Source organism: Marmota flaviventris, chromosome 9, assembly GCF_047511675.1.
Source record: "Marmota flaviventris isolate mMarFla1 chromosome 9, mMarFla1.hap1, whole genome shotgun sequence".
Lineage (NCBI taxonomy): Eukaryota > Metazoa > Chordata > Mammalia > Rodentia > Sciuridae > Marmota > Marmota flaviventris.
The window spans coordinates 98,611,798-98,632,947 of NC_092506.1; the positions used below are offsets into that span (position 1 = coordinate 98,611,798).

Consider the following 21,150-nt stretch of genomic DNA (forward strand, 5'->3'; position numbering starts at 1 on the left):
GGAATAGCTGGGTTAAATGGTGGTTCCACTCCTAGTGTTTTGAGGAATCTTCATACTACTTTCCAGAGTGGTTGCACTAATTTGCAGTCCCACCAGCAATGTATGAATGTACCCCGCCTCCCATATCCTTACCAATATTTATTGTTACTTGTATTCTTGATAATTGCCATTCTAACTGAAGTGAGATGAAATCTCAGTGTGGTTTTAATTTGCATTTTTTTAATTGCTAGAGATGTTGAACATTTTTTCATATATTTCTTGACCATTTGTATTTATTCATTTATTTTGGTACCAGGGATTGAACTCAGGGGCACTTGACCACTGAGCCACATCCCCAGCCCTATTTTGTAATTTTTATTTAGAGTCAGGGTCTCACTGAGTTGCTTCGTGCCTTGCTGTTGCTGAGGCTGGCTTTGAACTCACAATCCTCCTGTCTCAACCTCCAGAGCTGCTGGGAATACAGGTGTGCAACACTGCGCCTGGCTTATATTTCTTTCTTTTTCTTCTTCTTCTTCTTCTTCTTTTTAAAGTGTTTGTTTAGTTTCTTTGCCCATTTATTAATTGGGTTATTTGTTTTGTTTTTGTTTTATTTTTTTTGAGTTAAGTTTTTTGAGTTCTTAATATTCTTAATTAATAACCTGGATATTCATGTCCTGTCTGAGGAGCAAGTGGTAAAAATCTTCTCCCATTTTATAGGCTTTCTCTTCCTGCTTCTGATTGTTTCCTTTCCTGTGGAGAAGCTTTTTAGTTTGATGCCAACCCATTTATTGATTTTTAATTTTACTTCTTGCACTTTAGGAGCCTTCTTAAGGAAGTCAGTTCCTGAGCCAATATGTTGGAGTGTTGGGCCTACATTTTCTTCTAGCATATACAGGATTTCTGGTCTAATTCCTAAGTCTCTGATCCACTTTGAGTTGAGTTTTGTGCAGGGTGAAAGATAGGGGTTAAATTTCATTCCACTACATATGAATTTACAGTTTTCCCAGAACCATTTGTTAAAAGGTCTGTCTTTTTTCCAATGTAGTTTTTGGCATCTTAATCTAGTATACCAGGTAACTATATTTATGTGGTTTTGTCTCTGTCTTCTATTCATGCCTGTTTTGGTGCCAGTACCATGATGTTTTTGTTACTATCGATCTGTAGTATAATTTGAGGTCTAGTATTATGATACTTCCTGCTTTGCTCTTTTTTGCTAAGGATTGCTTTGGCCATTCTGGGTCTCTTATTTTTCCAAATAAGTTTCATAACTGCTTTTTCCTAATTCTGTGAAGAATGTTATTGGAATTTTGATGGGATTATTGTATTGAATCTGTATAGTGCTTTTTGTAATATGGCTATTTTGACAATTAAATCTTCCTATCTAAGAACATGGGAGGTCTTTATTTTTGCTTGTTTGCTGTTTTGTTTTGTACCAGGAGTGCTTAACCACTGAGCCACATCCCTAGCCCTTTTTATTTTAAAAAAAATTTTAGACAGGGTCTCACTGAGTTGCTTGGGGCCTCCATAAGTTTGTTGAAAAATAAACCCCACACCTGTAAGTTAAACAGTATAGTCTCTATTATCCTAAAAAATTTGATCAACATAAAACATTCAAGGAACAGATTTTCAGTCACTAACTACAGAATGGAGAACATATTCAACTCATTTTAGGAAGTTAGAATAGCAGTACATAACAGTACACATAAAAATCTGTCAATGACAGTAAGAAAAAAAATATTACAAACTCAAACATGATCACAGATACAAAAAACAAGACAAAATATTAGGAACAATTTAATAATTCTATTATTATTATTATTATTATTATTACTTTTACCCTCTTGGTATCAGGAATTGAATTCAGGGATGCTTTACCCCTGAGTCACATCCCCAGCCCTTTTTTTTTAAAAAAAAAATTTGTTTTAATTAGTTATACATGACAGTTAACGCACTTATATACTTTGATATATCATACATAGATGGGATATAATTTCTCATTTTTCTGATTATACATATTGTAGAATCACATTGGTCATACAGTCACATACATGCATACAGTAATAATGTCTGTTTTATTCTACTATCTTTCTTATCCCTACATCCCCTGCCTTCCCATCCTTTCACTTCCCTCTACCCAATCTAACTATCCCCATCCTTTTTTTAATTTTGAGACAGTTCTCACTAAATTGCTGAGGGTCTCACTAAGTTGCTGAGGCTGGCCATGAACTTGCAATCCTCCTGTCTCAGCCTTCTGAGTTACTGAGATTATAGGCATGCATCACCACCCCAGCTTGTTTCAAGATATTTTTCAATTTCTCTTTTGATTTCTTTATTGACACATTGGTCATTCAAGAGAATGTTGTTTAATTTCCATGTATTTGTACCAAATTAAAAAATATTTTTAGTTGTAGATGGACACAATACCTTTATTTTTTTTGTGGTGCTGAGGATTGATTCCAGTGCCTCCCATTTGCTAGGCAAGCACTCTACCACCAAGCCACAACCCCAGCCCCATATTTGTACCATTTTTCTAGTTTCTCTTGAAGTTGATTTCTAATGTTATTCCACTGTGGTCAGATAAGATACATGCAATTAATTAATTTCATTAATTTTTTGAAACTTGTCTTATAGCTAAATATATATATGTCCCAGAACACATTCCATGTGCTCTTTAGAAGAATATGAATACTGCCGCTATTTGATGAAATAGCTTTTTTTGTTCTAATTAGTTACGTATGACAATAGAATGCACTTTGACACATCGTACATAAATGGACTATAACTTCTCATTCATCTGGTTGTACATGATGTAGAGTTACATGGGTCATGTAATCATATATGCATGTATGAAATGTCTCGTAAGTTTTGTTAGGTCAATTTGATTTATAGAATAATTTAATTCTGATATTTCTGTGTTGATTTTTTGTCTTGATGATCTGTCCATTGATAAAGGTAGGGTGTTGAAGTCCCCAGCTATTATTGGATTTGTCTATGTCTACTTTTAGGTCTAACAGTATTTGCTTTATATAATTGGGTGCTCTAGTACTGGATGAATGTATATCATATATATGTGGTCTTTATTTTCCTTTTGTTGAATTGATCCTTCTATAATTATATACCTTCTTTATCTCGTTTTATAGATTTTTGACTTCAACATCTATTTTATCCTATATAAATATAACCACTCCTGCTCACCTGCTCACTTTTGGTTTCCATCTGCATGGTATAGCTTTTTCCTTCTCTTCACTTTTAGTCCATGTGTGTCTCCACTGGTAAAGTGAGTTTCTTGTAGGCAGCATGATGTTGGGTGCAGTTTTTAAAAATTTTTTCCTTAATCTATTTAGTTGATCTAGATATTTTAACCTGAATCTAATCCATTTACATTCAAGGTTGGGTTAACTGATAAGCAAAGACATAATCCTGTCATTCTTTTGATTTTCTCATGGTTGTTTTATATATTCTTTATTGTTAGTCAGCTATCCATTGCAGTGACAAATACCTGAGAAAAACAACTTTTTTTTGGTACCAGGGATTGAACTCAGGGGCACTCAAAACCACTGAGCCATATCCTCAACCCTATTTTGTATTTTATTTAGAGACAGGGTCACTCTGAGTTGTTTAGTGCCTCACTTTTGCCGAGGCTGGCTTTGAACTTGAAATCCTTCTGTCTCAGCCTTTCATGCTGCTGAAGTAAAAGTGTTTTTTAAATGGGGCTGGGGGCACACAATTTGGCTGATAGCAGTGATTTTAGGCATCTATTCATGTGTTTATTGGGAACCCATGTATCCACTTTGGAAATATATCTATTTAAGTCCCTTGCCAATTGTTAAATAGGGTTCTTCATTTTTTGTTGTTGAGTTGTAGAAATTCTTTATATAATCTGTGTACAAGCCCATTACAGATATATGACTTGTAAATATTTTCTCCCATTCTGTGAGTTAGCATTTCATTTCCTGATGTTGTCCTTTAAAGCACGAAAGTTTTTAATTTTGATGAAACCCCATTTGTTTTTTTTTTCTTTTATTTCTGTGCTTTGGTTGTTATATCTAAGAAAACATTGCCCACTTCAAATTCACTAAGATTCAACTCTGGTTTCGCCTTAGAGTTGCATTGTCTTACCTCTTAATAGCCAGGCACGATCCCTTTTGAGCTAATATTTGTATATGATGTGAGATATTTCTTTTCTTTTAATCCCCAGGAACATCCTAGTTTTGGAATGTTCTTTACTAGATTAACTACAAAACAAATTGGTAAGGGAGTTGTTGCTGTTGTTGTTTTGTTTTGTTGTTTGCTGTTTTTGGAGATCTTTAACAAAAATCACCAAATCACAGCAGATATAGGAAATCACACCTATTATATATCATGTAAAACATACCTCACTTATATTAAGTCCATTCAGTCTTTTTTATAAGCAGAGAAATTTAAACACAAGGTAAGTTAACAGAAATGGTTTACAACATCAGTTGAGATAACACTCACTGAATGATTATGAATAATATCTTGATTACAAATAAAAGCTTGGTCTCATCTTTTTAGCTAGGAATTGACTAAGACTTTATATCATTTTTTAGTTTGATTAATGAAAGAGTAACTAATTAGAGTGGAAAAGAGATTAGCAAATCATTCAAGATGTCAAGTGCAGTCAAAGTGTAATTTTGTCATCGATAATTTAGTAAGCTCAAAGCGACAGGTGTACATAATAAATAGGAACAGAGACTACCAAGTATTGAAGACTCTAGGTAATGTTCTTAAAATCAGCATTATTTGGTTAGATTGGATTTTATTTACCTGAATTGTCATATTGTTGAATGTGCCTTTGGCTTATTGACATCCTATGGTTTGGTGTACATTTCCTTTTTGCTTTGCAGGATATACAGAATCAAAAGTTAAAGACAAGTGTATGGTACCGTGAGGTAAATGATTGTTTCCTTCTATGCATGCTGGATTTCTGATCTGCATCTGCTTCAAAATGTAATTATTCTAAGGAATAGATATTATCTTTGCATTTATACTTCCTTAGATATGCAGCAGACATAAATTATTAGAATCCCTGCAAGATGAATGGCCATGGTTTCTTGAATGGCCATGATTTCTTAAGTCCTTTTCCCTAACAGAGAGTACCAAGGGGCTGATAAATTGGATCATTAATTCAAATTTCTCGTCATTTCTTTAGTGGGGTGGATCTTGTCCCACTTTGATAAGTTCCCTTTTTGACTACTCCTAACAGGTTTGGGATGATGAGTTTTTATCCTGGAACTCCAGCATGTTTGATGAGATTAGAGAGATCTCTCTACCTCTCAGTGCCATCTGGGCCCCTGATATCATCATCAATGAGTTGTAAGTGTGCAGGGTTATACTTATGTGGGGTTTTAGACCGCTGACACTATTCATGCCAGTGGCTGTTTACTTTTAGTCATTGTTGCTATTTTTTATTTTTTAAGTGGAAGGGAGGCATATTGTTGGGAATTTGAAATGCCATGATTTGACATTTAAGATAATATTTGATTGCTGGTACTTCAGGTTACTTTTTGTTATTGTTGTTTTGGGAACCACGGGTTGAACCCAGGGGTTATTTGCCACTGAGCCATATCCCCAGCCCCTTTTATATTTTATATAGAGACAGGGTCTCATTGAGTTGCTTAGGGCCTCACTAAGGTGCCAAGGCTTCTTTGAACTTGCAGTCCTCCTGTCTCAGCCTCCTGAGCCAGGATTATAGGCGTGCGCCACCACACCTGGCTTTCAGATTACTTTTCATGTCCAGGTCCATGACACTAGGAAATGAGTTAACTTATGAGACTACAACTGCTAAGCCCATTTTTGCCTCAGTAAATCATCTCATAGGAAATGGGATTCTGCCTCTGCAGTGCTAGGCTAGTCCTATGTCTCATGGTCATTACCATCCTTTAGTCAGTTCTGTGTATGTTTTGAAATGACTAATGCCCTCTCTGTAACAGGTTCTCTTGTGTTTTATATAGTGTGGACATTGAAAGATCCCCTGACATTCCCTACGTTTATGTGACCTCATCTGGGAGCATTAAGAACTTTAAGCCCATCCAGGTGGTCTCTGCTTGCAGTTTACAGACATATGCTTTTCCTTTTGACATCCAGAATTGCAGCTTAACCTTCAATAGCATTCTGCACACAGGTAAACCATGAGAGAAATGGTCCATTAGTTGGAAAATCCAACTATGCTGGGTTGGAATACATAGGTGAAACTATAATTTCATGTCTTATGTCATTCTTGCATATAATATAATTGTCTATTTAAAAATCTAAATCTCTTTCCTATAGTTATGTGGCTCCTGCTATACTTCAGATCAGGTACAATGTTAGAGTCCACTGCTGCTGTTAAATTGTGATTACATTAGGACTCTACCACCACTGAGAATGTTATAGAAATTGCAGGACAAGCTCCACCATTTTGTAGAGAGTTGACTCCAAACCCTAAATTCATAGTTTTTTTTTTTAATGACTAGAAAGATTTTATTCCCCACTTCTACCTCCTAATTCAAATAAGACCAATTAGACTTTGCATGTTGTGGCAGGAGAAAAGATTTGAATTGGGAGTGGAAAAGTGGGATGATGTTGGCACCTCTTTCTCTCCTGGGAAGTCAATTGTTTCTGTTCTTTTCAGTGGAAGATGTAGACCTGGGCTTCCTGAGGAACAGAGAAGACATTAAGCATGACAAAAAAACATTTTTGAATGACAGCGAGTGGGAACTTCTTTCTGTGTCCTCAACATACAGCATCCTGCAGAGCAACACTGGAGATTTTGCACAGATTCAATTTAATGTAGGTTCTTCTCCTTCCTGCCCCTGTTGCCCACTTCTCTGCAGTCCTTGGCCTTTTTTACTGGGCTGAGGAATCTTTACTCCCACTGCACATTCTCATTCATTATCACTCAGGAGCAGTTGGTTCAGATGGCTCCGAACATCTACTTGCATTTTGCTATGACAGGGGGCAGAGGTCCAGGGAGAGATATTGGGCTCCTGCTGTAGAGATTCCATAAGGGAATGTAGAAAGAATGATATTCAGGCATCAGAGGCCTGAATCAACAACTACAGCAGGAGTCCTCAAACCTTTCAGCACATACTAACATTATCACTTCTAATTGCTACTGAAAACAACAACAAAACCCCCTACTCTGTCACTACAACAAATTGGGAAGACTGTCTCATCAATCTTATTGTCCTGTTTTTAACTGAGTAAATTATTCATTAATTCCAGATGCAGATGCATAAAATGATCATATTATTAACTTGAATATCTGAAGGAATTATCCAGCGGTCACCTGCAGGACCCACAGAAACCACTGGTGGCTTCTGGATCAGAGGGAACAACTGCCCCAAAGGACCCACATTCCTCTGATGTATCCCTGAGACTGCTCTTGGCTCCTTTATTCTGTCTGTGGGGGATTAGGGAGTGATGGATACAAGACAATGAAACCTACTGCTTTGTGCCCCAGAGGTAGCCCTTCTCTCTTCTCTGGTTTTCCTGGCAAACCATCCTGACATATGGTCAGCAGCCAGTTCACATAACCAGCAGACTCAGTGTTCATATGCTACAGTGTGCTCTGTTTTTCTGCACAAAGTTGGTTAGTAGGAGTGGTTTGGGGCTAGGGGCCTTCATGCCAAGAAATGGATCCAATAGAAAAATAGAGACTAACTGGCAAGTCAGGACTGCCACGAGATAAATTCTCCTAGAAATGCAGCTTTGGAATAGAAAGGTACATTTAGACTACACTAGGAACTATAGTTATGATGGATATGCTAAGGGTGGTGGTGGTAAGATAGGCTATAATTGAGGGCACAGATATTCCTTGTTTGGTTAAAAGGTGTTTCCTGCAGCATTCTGGCAAAACTAGTTAAACCAGGGCCTCTAAGATACCATTGGAGTTTGAACCTAAGTAATGTATAACACTGGCTAGCAGCTGATTGCAATCATGCCTTCCTATACTTCTTAGCAGTGGGGTGGGGTTTGGGTTCTTGCCTAGAATTTTGCTTGTTTTTTAGCAAAGCTTGTGCTGTGGTCTGCTTGTCCACTTTGTGTGTGTGTGTGTGTGTGTGTGTGTGTGTGTGTGAAAGAGAGAGAAAGGGAGGGGAAAAAAGAAGCCTTCTTCTTCTTCTTCTTCTTTTTTTTTAATTTCAATGAGCTTCTTGGCTAAGAGTAAACACCTCATTAATTTTAAAGATATCAGCCTGCAAACATTATTAATGCAGCCCAAATAATGGAGAACATTAAAGGAAATGTGAGGGAGTAGCATGTACAAGGTGGAACATAGTCACCTACCAAGTGCTCCAGAGAAAGCTGCACACACCATTACCTACGCTGCACGGAGGAGACAAACAGGCAAGAGATGGGGCAGGTAACTCGATCAGAGTACACATATGCACATGCGCAGGCGTTCTCATCCCCCCCCATCCCCTTCTCTTCACAAAGTGACTGCCTATACTTATGTGTCACCCTTCACCTTAAATATTAATTTGTTTTCTCAGCAGCAGCCGAAGTTTTCCTACAAACTACCACCATTTCGAATGTGCTGAACAGAGATGGTAAAAGTTTGCGTCACCGTGTGTGACTGGGGTCTTCTCTGGGTCTCGAAACTGTGGTTCAGTTCCTTTGCTCCGTTCACGGCCACAGAGGCAGGCTGGAGGCAGGCAGGCATTTGATTTCCTGCCCTTGAACCTTTTCCCTGGTTCTTTGCCATGGAGGCTAAGGTGGGTATATAGCAGAACTGGCTTCCACCTGCTCCTCAGAAACAGAGTGGGGAAAGAATCCTGAGTAGTCACAGATCATATTAGCCAGACACAGGAGTGATTCTGCAGCTCTGGTTATGACTTAACTTAGGCTCCACATCTATCAGTTTTCTGTCTCTCTCAACCTCTCTTGCCTCCATGCCTTCCATTCTTTCCATGTGTACCATGCCTGGATTCATAGTTATCTTTCTCTGTACCATATATCCCATTATGAATCCAGCATCCAAGGCATCTGGATGTCCTTCAGCAACCATTGGCCAGTAGTTCCATGCCAATGTTAGGCCTGCCAAGGTCCTGACACAAAGGGCCACCTCTCTCTTAATCTAATCACCTGGTATCTCAGCCCAGGCTGCTCAGCAGGAGGTCAGGGACAGGTGGGGTGGGCAGAAAAAACCATGATCTATTCTAAATACATTATCATCCTAGGCTGATGTACACTGCTGCCATTTATACTAAATCACATTCTCCAGATGCCCCTTTAGTTCCAGCTAATGTACAATCATAGCTGCTGGCTCTGGGACACATACTGTTTATCAGAGGGCACCACTGATATTTTGGAGTCGGGCTTCATTCCACAGGGGGCCCAGAGCAAGGCACTTCTCCCTACAAGGAATCTGTGTGCAGCCTGGGACCTGATCCAGCAGCCTTGGGAGGGGAGATTTCTTCCAATACACGAATGGAGGGGCTGGTTCCCAGAAACAGCAGGGTAAGCATTTGATTTCTGTAAGGCAGCGATTTTTTTTTTTTTTAAAGAAATGAGAGTAGAGTGGGAGTAGGTAGGGATAAAATTTAGAAATTCATGTTGGATGGAAAAGGTGGACAGCTGTGGGAACTAAACCAGCCCAACCACAGATACTCTCACACTGAGCAAAGTGTTCATTCAGGCAGGAATTGGGGTACCCTTAGAGCAGTCCTACAAAAATGAATTAGGGGTATCTGAGAAAAAAGTTAAAAAAAATTTTTTTTACTTGTAGATGAACACAATGCCTTTATTTTATTTATTAGTTTTATATGGTGTTGAGGATTGAACTCAGTGCCTCTCATGTACTAGGCAAGTGCTTTACTGCCGAGCCACAACCCTAGCACCCCCTAACCTCTTTTTCCATCATAATTTTCCTTTCTAGATTAGGGTAATTTTGTTGAGATGTCCATTGAATTCATACTGTAAACTTGATAGAAGATTCTTTTCAGCACCACGCGCGTACGCGCATGAGAGAGAGAGAGAGAGAATGAGAATTTAAAATCCTAGAAATTCTCAAGTAATGTGAGAATCATAGACTTCCTGTTAATATAGCCCAATCCACAGTCCAGATCCAAGAAGCTCTCAGTCTGGCACGAGGAACTTGCTTAAATGGCAGCAACTTTCCCATTTTTTTCTGAACTGGGAATGTTGGGAGGGGCCTCAGAAAGGAGGAAAATGGGCTTCTGTATGAAGCGTGAGTCTGGGCGTCAAAATTCCAACTATGTCATAAAGACGGTCATGCAAAATTGAGTACTGGTGGGGTCTACCATCAAGGAGGCAATTAGAGGCTAACCTTGGGGCCTATTCCATCTCCAAGGAGCTCTCCACACACACATTCTGAATTAGATTGATCTCTTTCATTAACATCAATAGGCTCCAAATACCTTTGTGTACTTATTATTACCTGGCTTTAATGGATAATGAAATTGTGGCATAATATTGCTAACACCTGAAGGGTGTCTAATGGAGAACACGGACTGAAACTAAAGTGCTTTTTCTTCCCTTTCTGTGGAATTTAAAGGCACCAGCTTCTTTAGTCCATTAGAAATGATTGGGTTTTAGGTAGGGGCAGTTTTGTAGAGAGCCTGGGACACACTGGCAGAGGCAGGGGTTACTATGAAGGTAGCCCTCAGAAAAACTGACCTCAATAGATTGGCCCCCATTTGAGCTAACTTCACACTCCTTTTGTAACTAAATGTAGCATTATTAAAAGACTCTAATACAATTCAACAAACATCTTTTTAGCTGATAGCATGTGCCACCCTCAATGGTAAACACTTAAGACACCATGGTAAATAAAAAGGTTCTTTATATCTATCATAAACCTAAAAATCTGCACGGGAAGACATAAGAATAATCTCAAAATGGAACACTTCATGTCAGGCACCATTTTAAGAGTTGGTGCCAGGCATGGTAGCACACACCTGTAATCCCACTGGCTCAGGAGGCTGAGACAAGAGAGCCTGAGTCCAGCCTCAGCCACTTAGCGAAGCCCTAAACTACTTAGTTGGATCCTGTCTCAAAATAAAAAATAAAAAAGTCTGGGAATGTGGCTCAGTGGTAAAGTACCCCATGGGTTGAATTCCCAGTACCAAAAAATAGAATAAAAAAGAGTTTATATTCATCAGATGGGTGCTCCTAGTATCTGCACTTTTACAAATGGATAGATTGAGATGCAGAGAAGTTATGTAACTTACTGAAAGCTTCAGGATGACTAGTGGAGCCTGGATTGAACCAGGCAGCCTGACTCCAGAAACCATGTCCTAATCCTACATCATGCTGACATACAACTAAATGTAATGCAGTACATCTCAGACTGTTCTTTGCTATCTACACAGTATATATTACTGGGAAAGTCACCTTTATTTGTCTCACAACGCTGCCCCAACAAAGTACCCCAAACTGAGTGGTTTTAAACAACAGAAATTTATTCTGTTGTTCTGGAGAGTAGAAGTCTGAAATCAAGAATGACCCAAACTTCTGGGCCCTCCAAGGCAGAATCTGTTCTATGCCTCACCTAATATCTGCTGTTAGGGCTGAGACTATAGCTTAGTTGGTAGAATGTTTTCCTAGCACACCCAAGGCCCTGGGTTCAAACCCCAGTGCCACCAAAAAAAAAAAAAAAAAATCAACCTAATATCTGCTGGTTGCCAGCAATCACTGGTGTTACTTGGCTTGTAGATGTATCTTTTGAACCTCTACATCCATCTTTACATGGTCTTCTTTTTGCATGTTTCTTCTCTTCTGAGGACACCAATCCTACCTAGTATGACCTTGTCTTATGGGTGTTGGGCATGGAACCCTGGGCCTCGCACAGTATAACTGGTGAATGCTGTACTAAGACAAATTCCCAACCCCTCATCTTAACTAATTGCAACTAATTGATCCTGTTTCCAAATAAGGAAACATTCTGGGGCTCCAGGAAGGAATGATATCTTTTTAATTTTTAATTTTTTTTATTTTTTAGGTGTAGATGGACACAACACAATGCTTTTGTTTTTATGTGGTGCTGAGGATTGAACCCGGGTCCCGTTTGCGCTAGGCGAGAACTCTACCGCTGAGCCACAATCCCAGCCCCAGGAATGATATCTTGGGGACAGTATTCAACCCAGTAGAATAGTGGCATCTGCCTTGTATGCAAAATACAATTGCCCTTCCCAATATGCCCTAAAGTTAGCCCTTTCTAGCATTGACTCTAAATCCAAAATATCATCTAAATATAAACTAGAAAGTCCCAAGGCTCATCATCTTGATCAGGTATAGAATCTGGTTATGACTATTCTGGGGCAAAATTCCTCTTTGATCACAGACTTAATAAAACACCCAACCACCCAAGTCTGGTTCCTGAAACCATGTGGAGGGGACAAGGGCAGAGACCTGTCCTAACTCCAGACTGTATGATAGGGCCTGGCAACCTGTTCATGTTAATTAAGACAAGGAAGTTCTGTTATGTCATAGTAAAAGCTAATTGTCTCTCCTTGTACCTAGGTCTTTCCCTTCTGCTTTAAGCTTCTGTTGATGTACAGTGAGGAATGACCTCTGACAGGATCAGCTACCTAATTTGTAGGGCTCAGTGGGAAATGACAATGCAAACCCCCTATTAAAAATTATTAAGAATTTCTAAATGGCACCTACAGAGCATTAAACCAAGTTCAGAATCATATGTGCTTGCCTAGGTTGCATGCACCAGAAGCCACGTAACTTCTTAGCTCTTCCCATGCCTCCCCCCTGACATCTCAGGGATCATTTGGGCTGATAAAACAGCACTTTCTCAGACATCAGGGGCTTTGAGGAGCCACACTACCCATCTTTGGTTCTGGCTTAGATTTACATTCACTGTCTGCATCAGCCTCTGGGTAGAGAGGAATCATTGCCGCTTGTGCTTTTTACATACAAACTTTATTTAAAGAGTACAATAGCTCATCTCAATTGTACTAAGATGTATGGCAAGGCAAAATTAAACTACTTTTAAAAAAATTGTGGGGAGGGAGTGCGTGAATTGAGCCATAGAGAGGTTGGCTCCCTCACGCAAGGTCACTTACACTTGCTTATCTAGGCTACAGTGGAGGCACTATGGGACTCTGTGCCCTTGGCTTTCACGTCTAGGCTCTTTTCACTAAACCAACATGCCTACTTGTGCTTTTCCTTAGAGTGATATTGTTAGACTTCTTCTCTTTCATGTAATCTCTGCCACAGCATCTCTAGGGGGTATTTACATCTCTACCCTCCAGAGACAGCAGGTGTGGTTGCCACCCCTTACCTCATGAGGCCGGATCACCAATAGCCCAGGCTAGGTTACAACACAAAACCCTCATGGACCCCAACCACTTGACCCCCTTTCTCCTCTCCCTGCCTTTGCCATCTTAGTCACAGCATGAGGAGGGGAGCTAAAAGGTGCAGGTTGATGACGATTAATTCTGTTGTTGTTTCTCTTGTTGCCTGCACTTTGGTAGAAATGTGTTTTAACCAAATTATTGCAAAGCAGTGAGTGTTGCTCTGGTTTAGATATTTGCAGCCAATTATGTTTAATGTGAAAGAGAACAGCCAGACTATAATCCGCCAACGGCTCTGGCCTGCCAAGCTCCACTGAGTTGGGACATGCTTCTGGATCCAGCTGCAGGGCAGCCCCCACTTTCACCACCAGGGCAGCATCTGGACTCCCCCAGCCACGTTGTTCCCTGCCACCTTCTGCTCCATCCCTGGCCTTTTCTACCTTTTTTGGTAGAAAACACATTTCTACCAAAGTGCAGGAGGAGAGGCTTTTGCAGACTTCTTTGTGATTCTTTTGCAGAGCAGGAGTCAGAGATGAGGGAGAAGAGCCCTGCACTCTGGTCAGAGGTCCAATCTGATCAACAGTTGTAGCTATGCTGTGGTGGAAAAGAGCTGGGCATCAGAAGATGTGGGGACACATCCCAGTGGTGCCACTTAAATCACTTAAGAGGATCGAGCTTTAATTTTGAAAATTTATAAAATGGAGGGTATTACCTACTAACGACTTGGCAGTAAGGATTAAATAAATTATATCATACGAATAAAAGCACAGAAAACCTTCTATTGTTTGGCAAATGCAAAAAATAAAGAGATTCTAGGCATTATTTCTGTCCAAGTCCAATAGCAAAGGGCCAAGGATGTTCATTTGTTCAACAAACATTTATTGAACACCCATTTTTAAGACAAGTCTTATTTTGTTTTTTGGGGGGATTTTCACCAGCCAGAGATGGGATGAGATGAGAGATCACAGTGGAGTGAGGGAGGCAACCTTGCCATTCTTTGGTTTCTCTTTCAGAAAAGATTAGAATAGAATATATGTTTCTTAAAGACATCACAATCCCAGTACAGAATGGCAACAACAGTAGTGATTTTGTGAGATTCAAATTCCAAACTACAAAATCCACTTGGCTTCCACAACACAGGCGGAGCTGAGTAGCTTCAGCTGGTCCCCGCTCCAGGGGGCCCCACTTTCCACTTCTTCCCCTTTCTTTGTGCTCCTGGAGACTAAGCTGAGGCCTGCAGAGATGGGATCCCTTGTCATGTTGGGCCAATGGGAGGTAGGGCAGGGGCAGCGACAGGAGATTGGAGGGAGGGAGGGGAGGAGAGGCAGGGGGTACTTACCTCTTCATTTGCTTCTGGTGAAATCATTGCTAGATTGCTGTGTTCCTAGGAGAAAGCTACAGTTCCTGCCCTGCATAGCTTTCTCTTTCCTCAGGTTTGGCCACCATCCCTAGCACTTGGGCCCTTCAGGCATAAGGGTTGTATCAGCTCAGTCCCCAGAAATCCCTACATGGACCTCCTCTTTGTGGTTTCTCTTTTCTTTTTTCCCCCAGTCCCCCCTACCTTTTTAAAAAATATTTCTTTAGTTGTTGATGGACCTTTATTACTTATTTATTTATATGCGGTGCTGAGAATTGAACCCAGTGCCTCACACAAGCTAGGCAAGTGCTCTATCAGTGAGCCACCACTCAAGCCCTTCTCCAGTCCCTTTTTTAATATATATATATATATATATATATATATATATATATATATATATATATATATATTATAGGTGAACATAATACCTTTATTTTATTTTTATGTGGTGCTGAGGATTGAACCCAGTGCCTCACATGTGAGAGGCAAGTGCTCTACCACTGAGCCACAGCCCCAGTCCCTCCCCAGTCCCTTTTATTCCTTATTTTGAGACAAGGTCTCACCAAGTTGCTGGGGCTGGCCTCAAACTTGTGATCCTCCTGTCTCAGCTTCCTGAGTCACTGGGATCACAAACCTTGTAGTTTCTTTATACCCTGCCCGCACCTTGCAAACAGTCTGTTGAGCCCTCTTGCAATTTCCCCATTTTATAGTTCTCTTTGTTCTTGCCAAGATATTTATAGATCCTCAGGTGTTAAGAGGCTCACATTCCATGTAAGAAGAGAGGCTGAAAATAATACCCAATATTGTATAAGTGGCTTAAGAGAAGGAGGGTTTTCATTTTAAGACAGTTTCTTACCAGATATGTGAATTTGGAAAAATAATTCGACCTCTTTGAACCTTACTTTCCTAGTTTGTAAAATGGAGATGAAAATATCTAGCCCTTAAAGTTTTGAGGATTGACTATGATAAGCATATGAAACAGTCTAGTGTATGGCACACAGCAAGTGGGAAATAAATGCTAACTTCTTCTTATAACTATCAATAATATTAATATTGGCTATGTAAAAGTTTAAAGGATTTTTCTCCTTCATTTCTAAACCACAAAATAACCTCAAACATACTTCTAAGATAAACTACACAGACTTCACATGGCATATGAAGGCTTTGCATGTTGGGACTTACGTGAGTATTCCTGGCTATGGATTTGGTCAAATGTTAGTCCTTGGGCTTAGATTCAACAAACTCCTTGTTCCTGGCCAGGTGGTGATTCGCAGATGCCCATTGGCCTATGTTGTGAATTTGCTGATTCCCAGCATCTTCCTAATGCTTGTGGATCTGGGGAGCTTCTACCTGCCACCCAACTGCCGGGCGAGGATTGTGTTCAAGACCAGTGTGCTGGTGGGCTATACAGTCTTCAGAGTCAACATGTCTAACGAGGTACCTAGGAGCTCAGGGAGCGCCTCTTTGATTGGTAAGCATCCTCAGGGTCACCTGATGCCAGTGTTATTTTATTCCTGCCAAAGATCTGGTGACGCATTTCAAACTGGAGGAGGGAAAAACCTTAGAGACTACAACTAACTTCTCTGCTCTGGTGCCTTCTCCCAGGGGTCTTCTTCACAGTCTGCATGGCCTTCTTGGTTCTCAGCTTATCAAAGTCTATTCTGTTGGTCAGATTCCTCCATGATGAGTGGAGAAGTGGCCAGGAACTACCCCTCTTGTGCCTTCAAGGGGATGCTGGCACCGATGGGTCTAGAATGGACCCTAGGACCCAGGATGCTGGAGTAACAGGTTTGTGAGAAGTCTAGAGATCCCTTTCCCATCTTTCTGGGTCCCCCTCAGCACCAGTGCCCATCAGCAAAGCACCAGGCCTTTTGTTGCACTTTGTGGAGAATCTGAAGCACCTGCTTCATAGTCCCTGCACCACATTTATATTACCTCTCTGGGGACTGAAGTCCACCTTCTGCTGGGGGAAGTTGCTTTAGCTTGTTTAATTTTTCAATTACCCACAGTGACTCATCCACCCTAGAATAGTAAAGCTCTAGCATGTGAGCTACTTGGATTTACTTCCCCCAACCTAAAAGAAAAAGAAAAAGGAAAGTAAAAGAATCATCCCAGCCCCTAAAGTTCCAATTGAGTTGATCTGGTCACTACACATACCCTGCTTTCACGATATAGCTCTGCCATGGTCTCTGTCCTGCAGCACAGCCATGCCTCAACAAGCAAGTAGGGTGACAGTCCACAACCCCACCCAACTCTCTTCCTAGTTTTGCCCACAACTTTCCTTGAAGGATGAAGCTGTCAGATTCAAGAGAAAGTTCCAGTGGGCCTTGGTAGCCCTTGGCTCACCTCAAGTATTTTCCTCTATCATGCAGAATCCCCAGTCTGTCAAGAACACCAGATCCAGTCAGAAACCCTGAAGGAAGTCTGGTTCCAGATTCGATCCATCAACAACTACCTCCAAACTCAGGATCAGGTGGACCAACAGGAGGTTGAGTGGCTGGCGCTCCTGTACCGCTTTGACCAACTGCTCTTCCGAAGCTACCTTGTCATGCTGGGGCTCTATGCTGTCACCCTGTGCTCTCTCTGGGCACTGTGGAGTGGCTTGTGAAAATTGGAATCTCTGGTCTCAATCAATGCACTATCACACTTAAGGAAAGCTGTGAGGAGATCAAAAGGGGAGGAACAGTGGGTCTAAATGATTCCCACCCGCCATTGCTTCTTTTCATTGAGTCCAGGTACACACAGCCTATGGGTTACTGAAGGACCCAGCACCACTATATTTATGATGAAAATGTATAAACAGAACAAACAAGCCACCAAACAAGCCTTCATTCCTCAGTAACTACTGTTGGCCTTCTCAGAAAGAGATCTGAAAAGCACATACATGCACATATTTGTGTTTAAACAGTTTTTTTTTTAAATGTAAGATCACTCCATCTCTCAGTTATGACTTGGTTAGTTGTTTTCATTTATTCAACAAAACCTTTATTGAGTGTTGTTTAAGTCCTAGACATTATGTTAGGAACACCAGAGAATATGAAGTCAGTCACAGAGAACATTCTTGATTGGATTCCTATGGTCAACTCTGAACCAACCAGAACACAAAACTCTCACCATATTTGCATCTTTCTGAAGCTTATGTTTCTACTATTGCAGCTAAATCCCTTCCTCTGTCTTCTTGTGCCTTGGAGATCCCAAGTGCCAAGGTTTCCTAGCCCATCTAGCACAACATTTAGTGAGCACATACCATGTGTAAGGCATGAGCTGCGACATATGTCTAACCCATGCTCCCTGGAGTCAAGGAATTTATTTATTTAGTGGCACTTGGGGTAGAAACTAGGGGTGCTCTACCACCGAGCTACATCCCCAGCCGATCCTTTTTCTTTATTTTGAGACGGAGTCTCACTAAGTTGCTCAGGTTGACCTTGAACTTGTGATCCTCCTGCCTTAGATTCCCAAATTGCTGGTATTCCTGGCATGTGCCATCATACCTGGTAATTCAAGGGATTTATACTCTAGAGTCCTTCTATTAGTCAGTTAGGGCTGCCTGAATAAAGTATTACAGAGTGGGCAGCAGCTTGAAAGCACAAAGATTTATTTTCTCACCATTCTGGAGGCTGGAAGGTTTCTTCTGCAACCTCTTCTGTAGACGGTCACCTTTTCCTGTGTCTACATGTGGTCCTTCCTCTGTGCATGTACATGTCTATGTTCAAATTTTATCTTTTTTTTTCCTGTGCTGGGATTGAACCAGAGCCTGTGCACACTAGGCACATGCTCTACCACTGAGCTACTTCCTCAGCCCACTTTTTATTTTCTGTTTTCAGACAGGGTCTTGCTAAGTTGCCCAGGCTGGCTTCAAACTTGTGATCTTCTTGCTTCAGCCTCCTGAGTAGCTGGGATAAGAGTATGACACAGCACCCTGCTAAATTTCCTCTTCTTCGTAAGGACACCAGTCATATCGGATCAGGGCCCATTCGGTTGCCTCCATGTCACTTTTTTTTTTTTTGATACCAGGAATTGAACCCAGTGGTGCTTAACCACTGAGCCACATATCCTGCCCTTTTAAATATTTTATGTAGAGACAGGTCTTACAGAGTTGCTTTAGGATCTCACTAAGTTGCTGAGGCTGACTTTGAACTATGATCCTCCTGCCTCAGGCTCCCAAGCTGCTGAGATTACAGGTGTGTGTCACCATGCCCAGCATCTCCATGGAATCTTATTACTTCTTTCAAGGCCTCATCTCCATATACAACCATATTCTGAGGTACTAGGGGTTAGGACTTCTACATATGACCTTCAGAGGGACACAAATCAGCCTATAACACACACGTGATTATGGAGACTTGGCAAGTACAAAATCTTCAGGGTAGGCCAACAGAAGAGTTCCCTGGAAATTCAGAGGGGAGCTCTAGTTGGAGTCCAGGGGTCTACTCTCTGGAGTGTCTCTTCTTTAGGAGAGGTCAGTCTTTTTTTTTCTCAGTGCTTTCAACTGATTGAATGATGTCTATCCACATTTTGGAGGGTGATCCAATTCACTCAACGTCTACTGATTTAAATATCTTATCTTGGGGGCTGAGGTTGTGGCTTAGCAGTAGAGGCGCTGGGTTCAATCCTCATCATCACATAAAAATAAAACAAATAAAATAAAGGTATTGTGCCCAACTATAACTAAAATTATTTTAATAAATTAAATATCTTGTCTTAAAAATACCTTCACAAGGGACTGGGGTTGTGGCTCAGTGGTAGGGTGCTTGCCTAGCATGTGTGAGGCACTGGGTTTGATTCTCAGCATCACATTAAATAAATGAATAAAATAAAGGTCCATCAACATCTAAAAAAATACCTTCACAGAAACAGTTAAGATAATATTTGACCTAATACTAGGTATAATGGCCTAGACAAGTTGACACATTAAGTTAACTGTCACAGCCCTGATAGCTCCTTAGTTTTCCATCTATGCCACTTTCTAGAACAGAAGAGTCCTGTGCTAACCTGGCACTTGGGTAACTAACCAACTTCTGGGTCAGACTCTCCAATAGCCAAACCTGTAGTAATAATCCTACCTATGAAGTTCCTGTGGCCTCAAACCTGAGTTTGAATAAGATTAAAATTCCACAAAACATCCTCCTTCTTGTATTTGACTTTCTTAGCTTCTCATCATTTCTCCTCACAGAGTGTTCAGTCCAGCCAAGCCCACCTGACTACTGTGCTCCTCAGGATAGGGTTTCTCATCTAAGCTTCTCCTTCTTTTTGACCAGTTTTTCTTCTACTTTATCCATCTGTCTCTCAACTCTGTCTCAGAGCTCTGCTCAGAATGGTCTTATTCCCCCACATTCCCACCTCCGTGACTCTGTCCCCTCATCTCTGTCTTTGGTGTTATAGTATCTTATATCCTTCTCCCTTTAAATGTTTTGTGGCCTCTATTATACATGTGCATGTGTGTGTGTGTGTGTTTGTGTGTGTGTGTGTGTGTGTGAGAGAGAGAGAGAGAGAGAGAGAGAGAGAATTTGTCAAACGTGCCACATACTCCTAGAATAGTTGCCCTGTTTTCTCTTTCTGTTTATCCCCCATCTATGTCCACACCATAGAGGGTTTTGCATACGAGTGAGCCTACCATTTTGCATGGTGAGTGTCCTATAACGTAATTCACTCCAGCTCACTGCTGACAGTGGACATGTATCTGGTGTGTTTTCCTAAGTCTGAACGACAAAATCTCCCAAGATCAGACACCCAGTCCCTGGATTTCCCTCTAACCCTCATCTAGGGTAGCCTTCAGGAGGCTTGTGGATAGAAGGACACAGAGGACAGCAAGACAGTCATCAGTCCTAATGCTGCCAGCAGAGGACACAAAAGTCTAAAGCTGTTTGCTAAAAACTTTTCCTGGTACTAAAATTGCCTTTAAAAAAAATCTGCCCCCCTCCATCCCCCCAAAGAAAAAGAATTTAAATTCAAACAGCCTTTACCTGCATCCTCCCTCTCTCATTACCTCCCAGTTAGTGCTCAACGCCAATTGCCCATGAAATTCCACTGCTGCTGTTAATGAAATGAGGAACATAAGAAGTTTGTGAACAGGAAGGAAGTGTCCATGCAAAGCTCCACCTGTTTGCTGCTTCACTCCATACTTAGTACCACTGGCCTTTGCTGCCTCCATGTACTCTACAGCTTCTATACTGGTTCCAGTTCTCTCCACTTCCTCCCCCAGTTATAGGGGAAGACAGGAGGAAAAGCCCTGCAGTGAACACATGCTGCGAGGTCTCCCTCCTTCCTAATTGCACGTTGGAGAAAGTACCAGGTTCAGTCCAGAGACCTGCTTTAGTCCTAGTTCCAACACTGTCTACCCAAGGGACCTTGAACTTAACTTCTCAGACTTCTATTTCATTTATTTAAATATTTAAATAAATATTTACTCTTACCTATTTCACAGTTATGAGATCAAAATGAAGAAATGTATTCAATAGCATTTTGAAAAGTAACTATAGATCAAAAAATAAACACAAGACCTGCCTGCTATTAACAGATGGATTCCAGGCCGAGTCTTTGGTG

The 21,150-nt window shown here is 40.9% G+C and overlaps 1 protein-coding gene across 1 annotated transcript in view; it reads left to right on the forward strand.

The window, feature by feature from the left end:
* Htr3b (5-hydroxytryptamine receptor 3B) overlaps positions 1-17,215 on the forward strand; it is a 36,062-nt gene extending 18,847 nt beyond the window's left edge. The window contains exons 3-9 of the mRNA XM_027930438.2: positions 4,848-4,892; positions 5,207-5,316; positions 5,955-6,124; positions 6,614-6,771; positions 15,868-16,078; positions 16,213-16,395; positions 16,980-17,215. Of these exons, the coding sequence (XP_027786239.1) occupies positions 4,848-4,892; positions 5,207-5,316; positions 5,955-6,124; positions 6,614-6,771; positions 15,868-16,078; positions 16,213-16,395; positions 16,980-17,215 (1,113 nt within the window). The remainder of the gene's footprint in view (positions 1-4,847; positions 4,893-5,206; positions 5,317-5,954; positions 6,125-6,613; positions 6,772-15,867; positions 16,079-16,212; positions 16,396-16,979) is intronic.
* Positions 17,216-21,150: the final 3,935 nt, after the last annotated feature.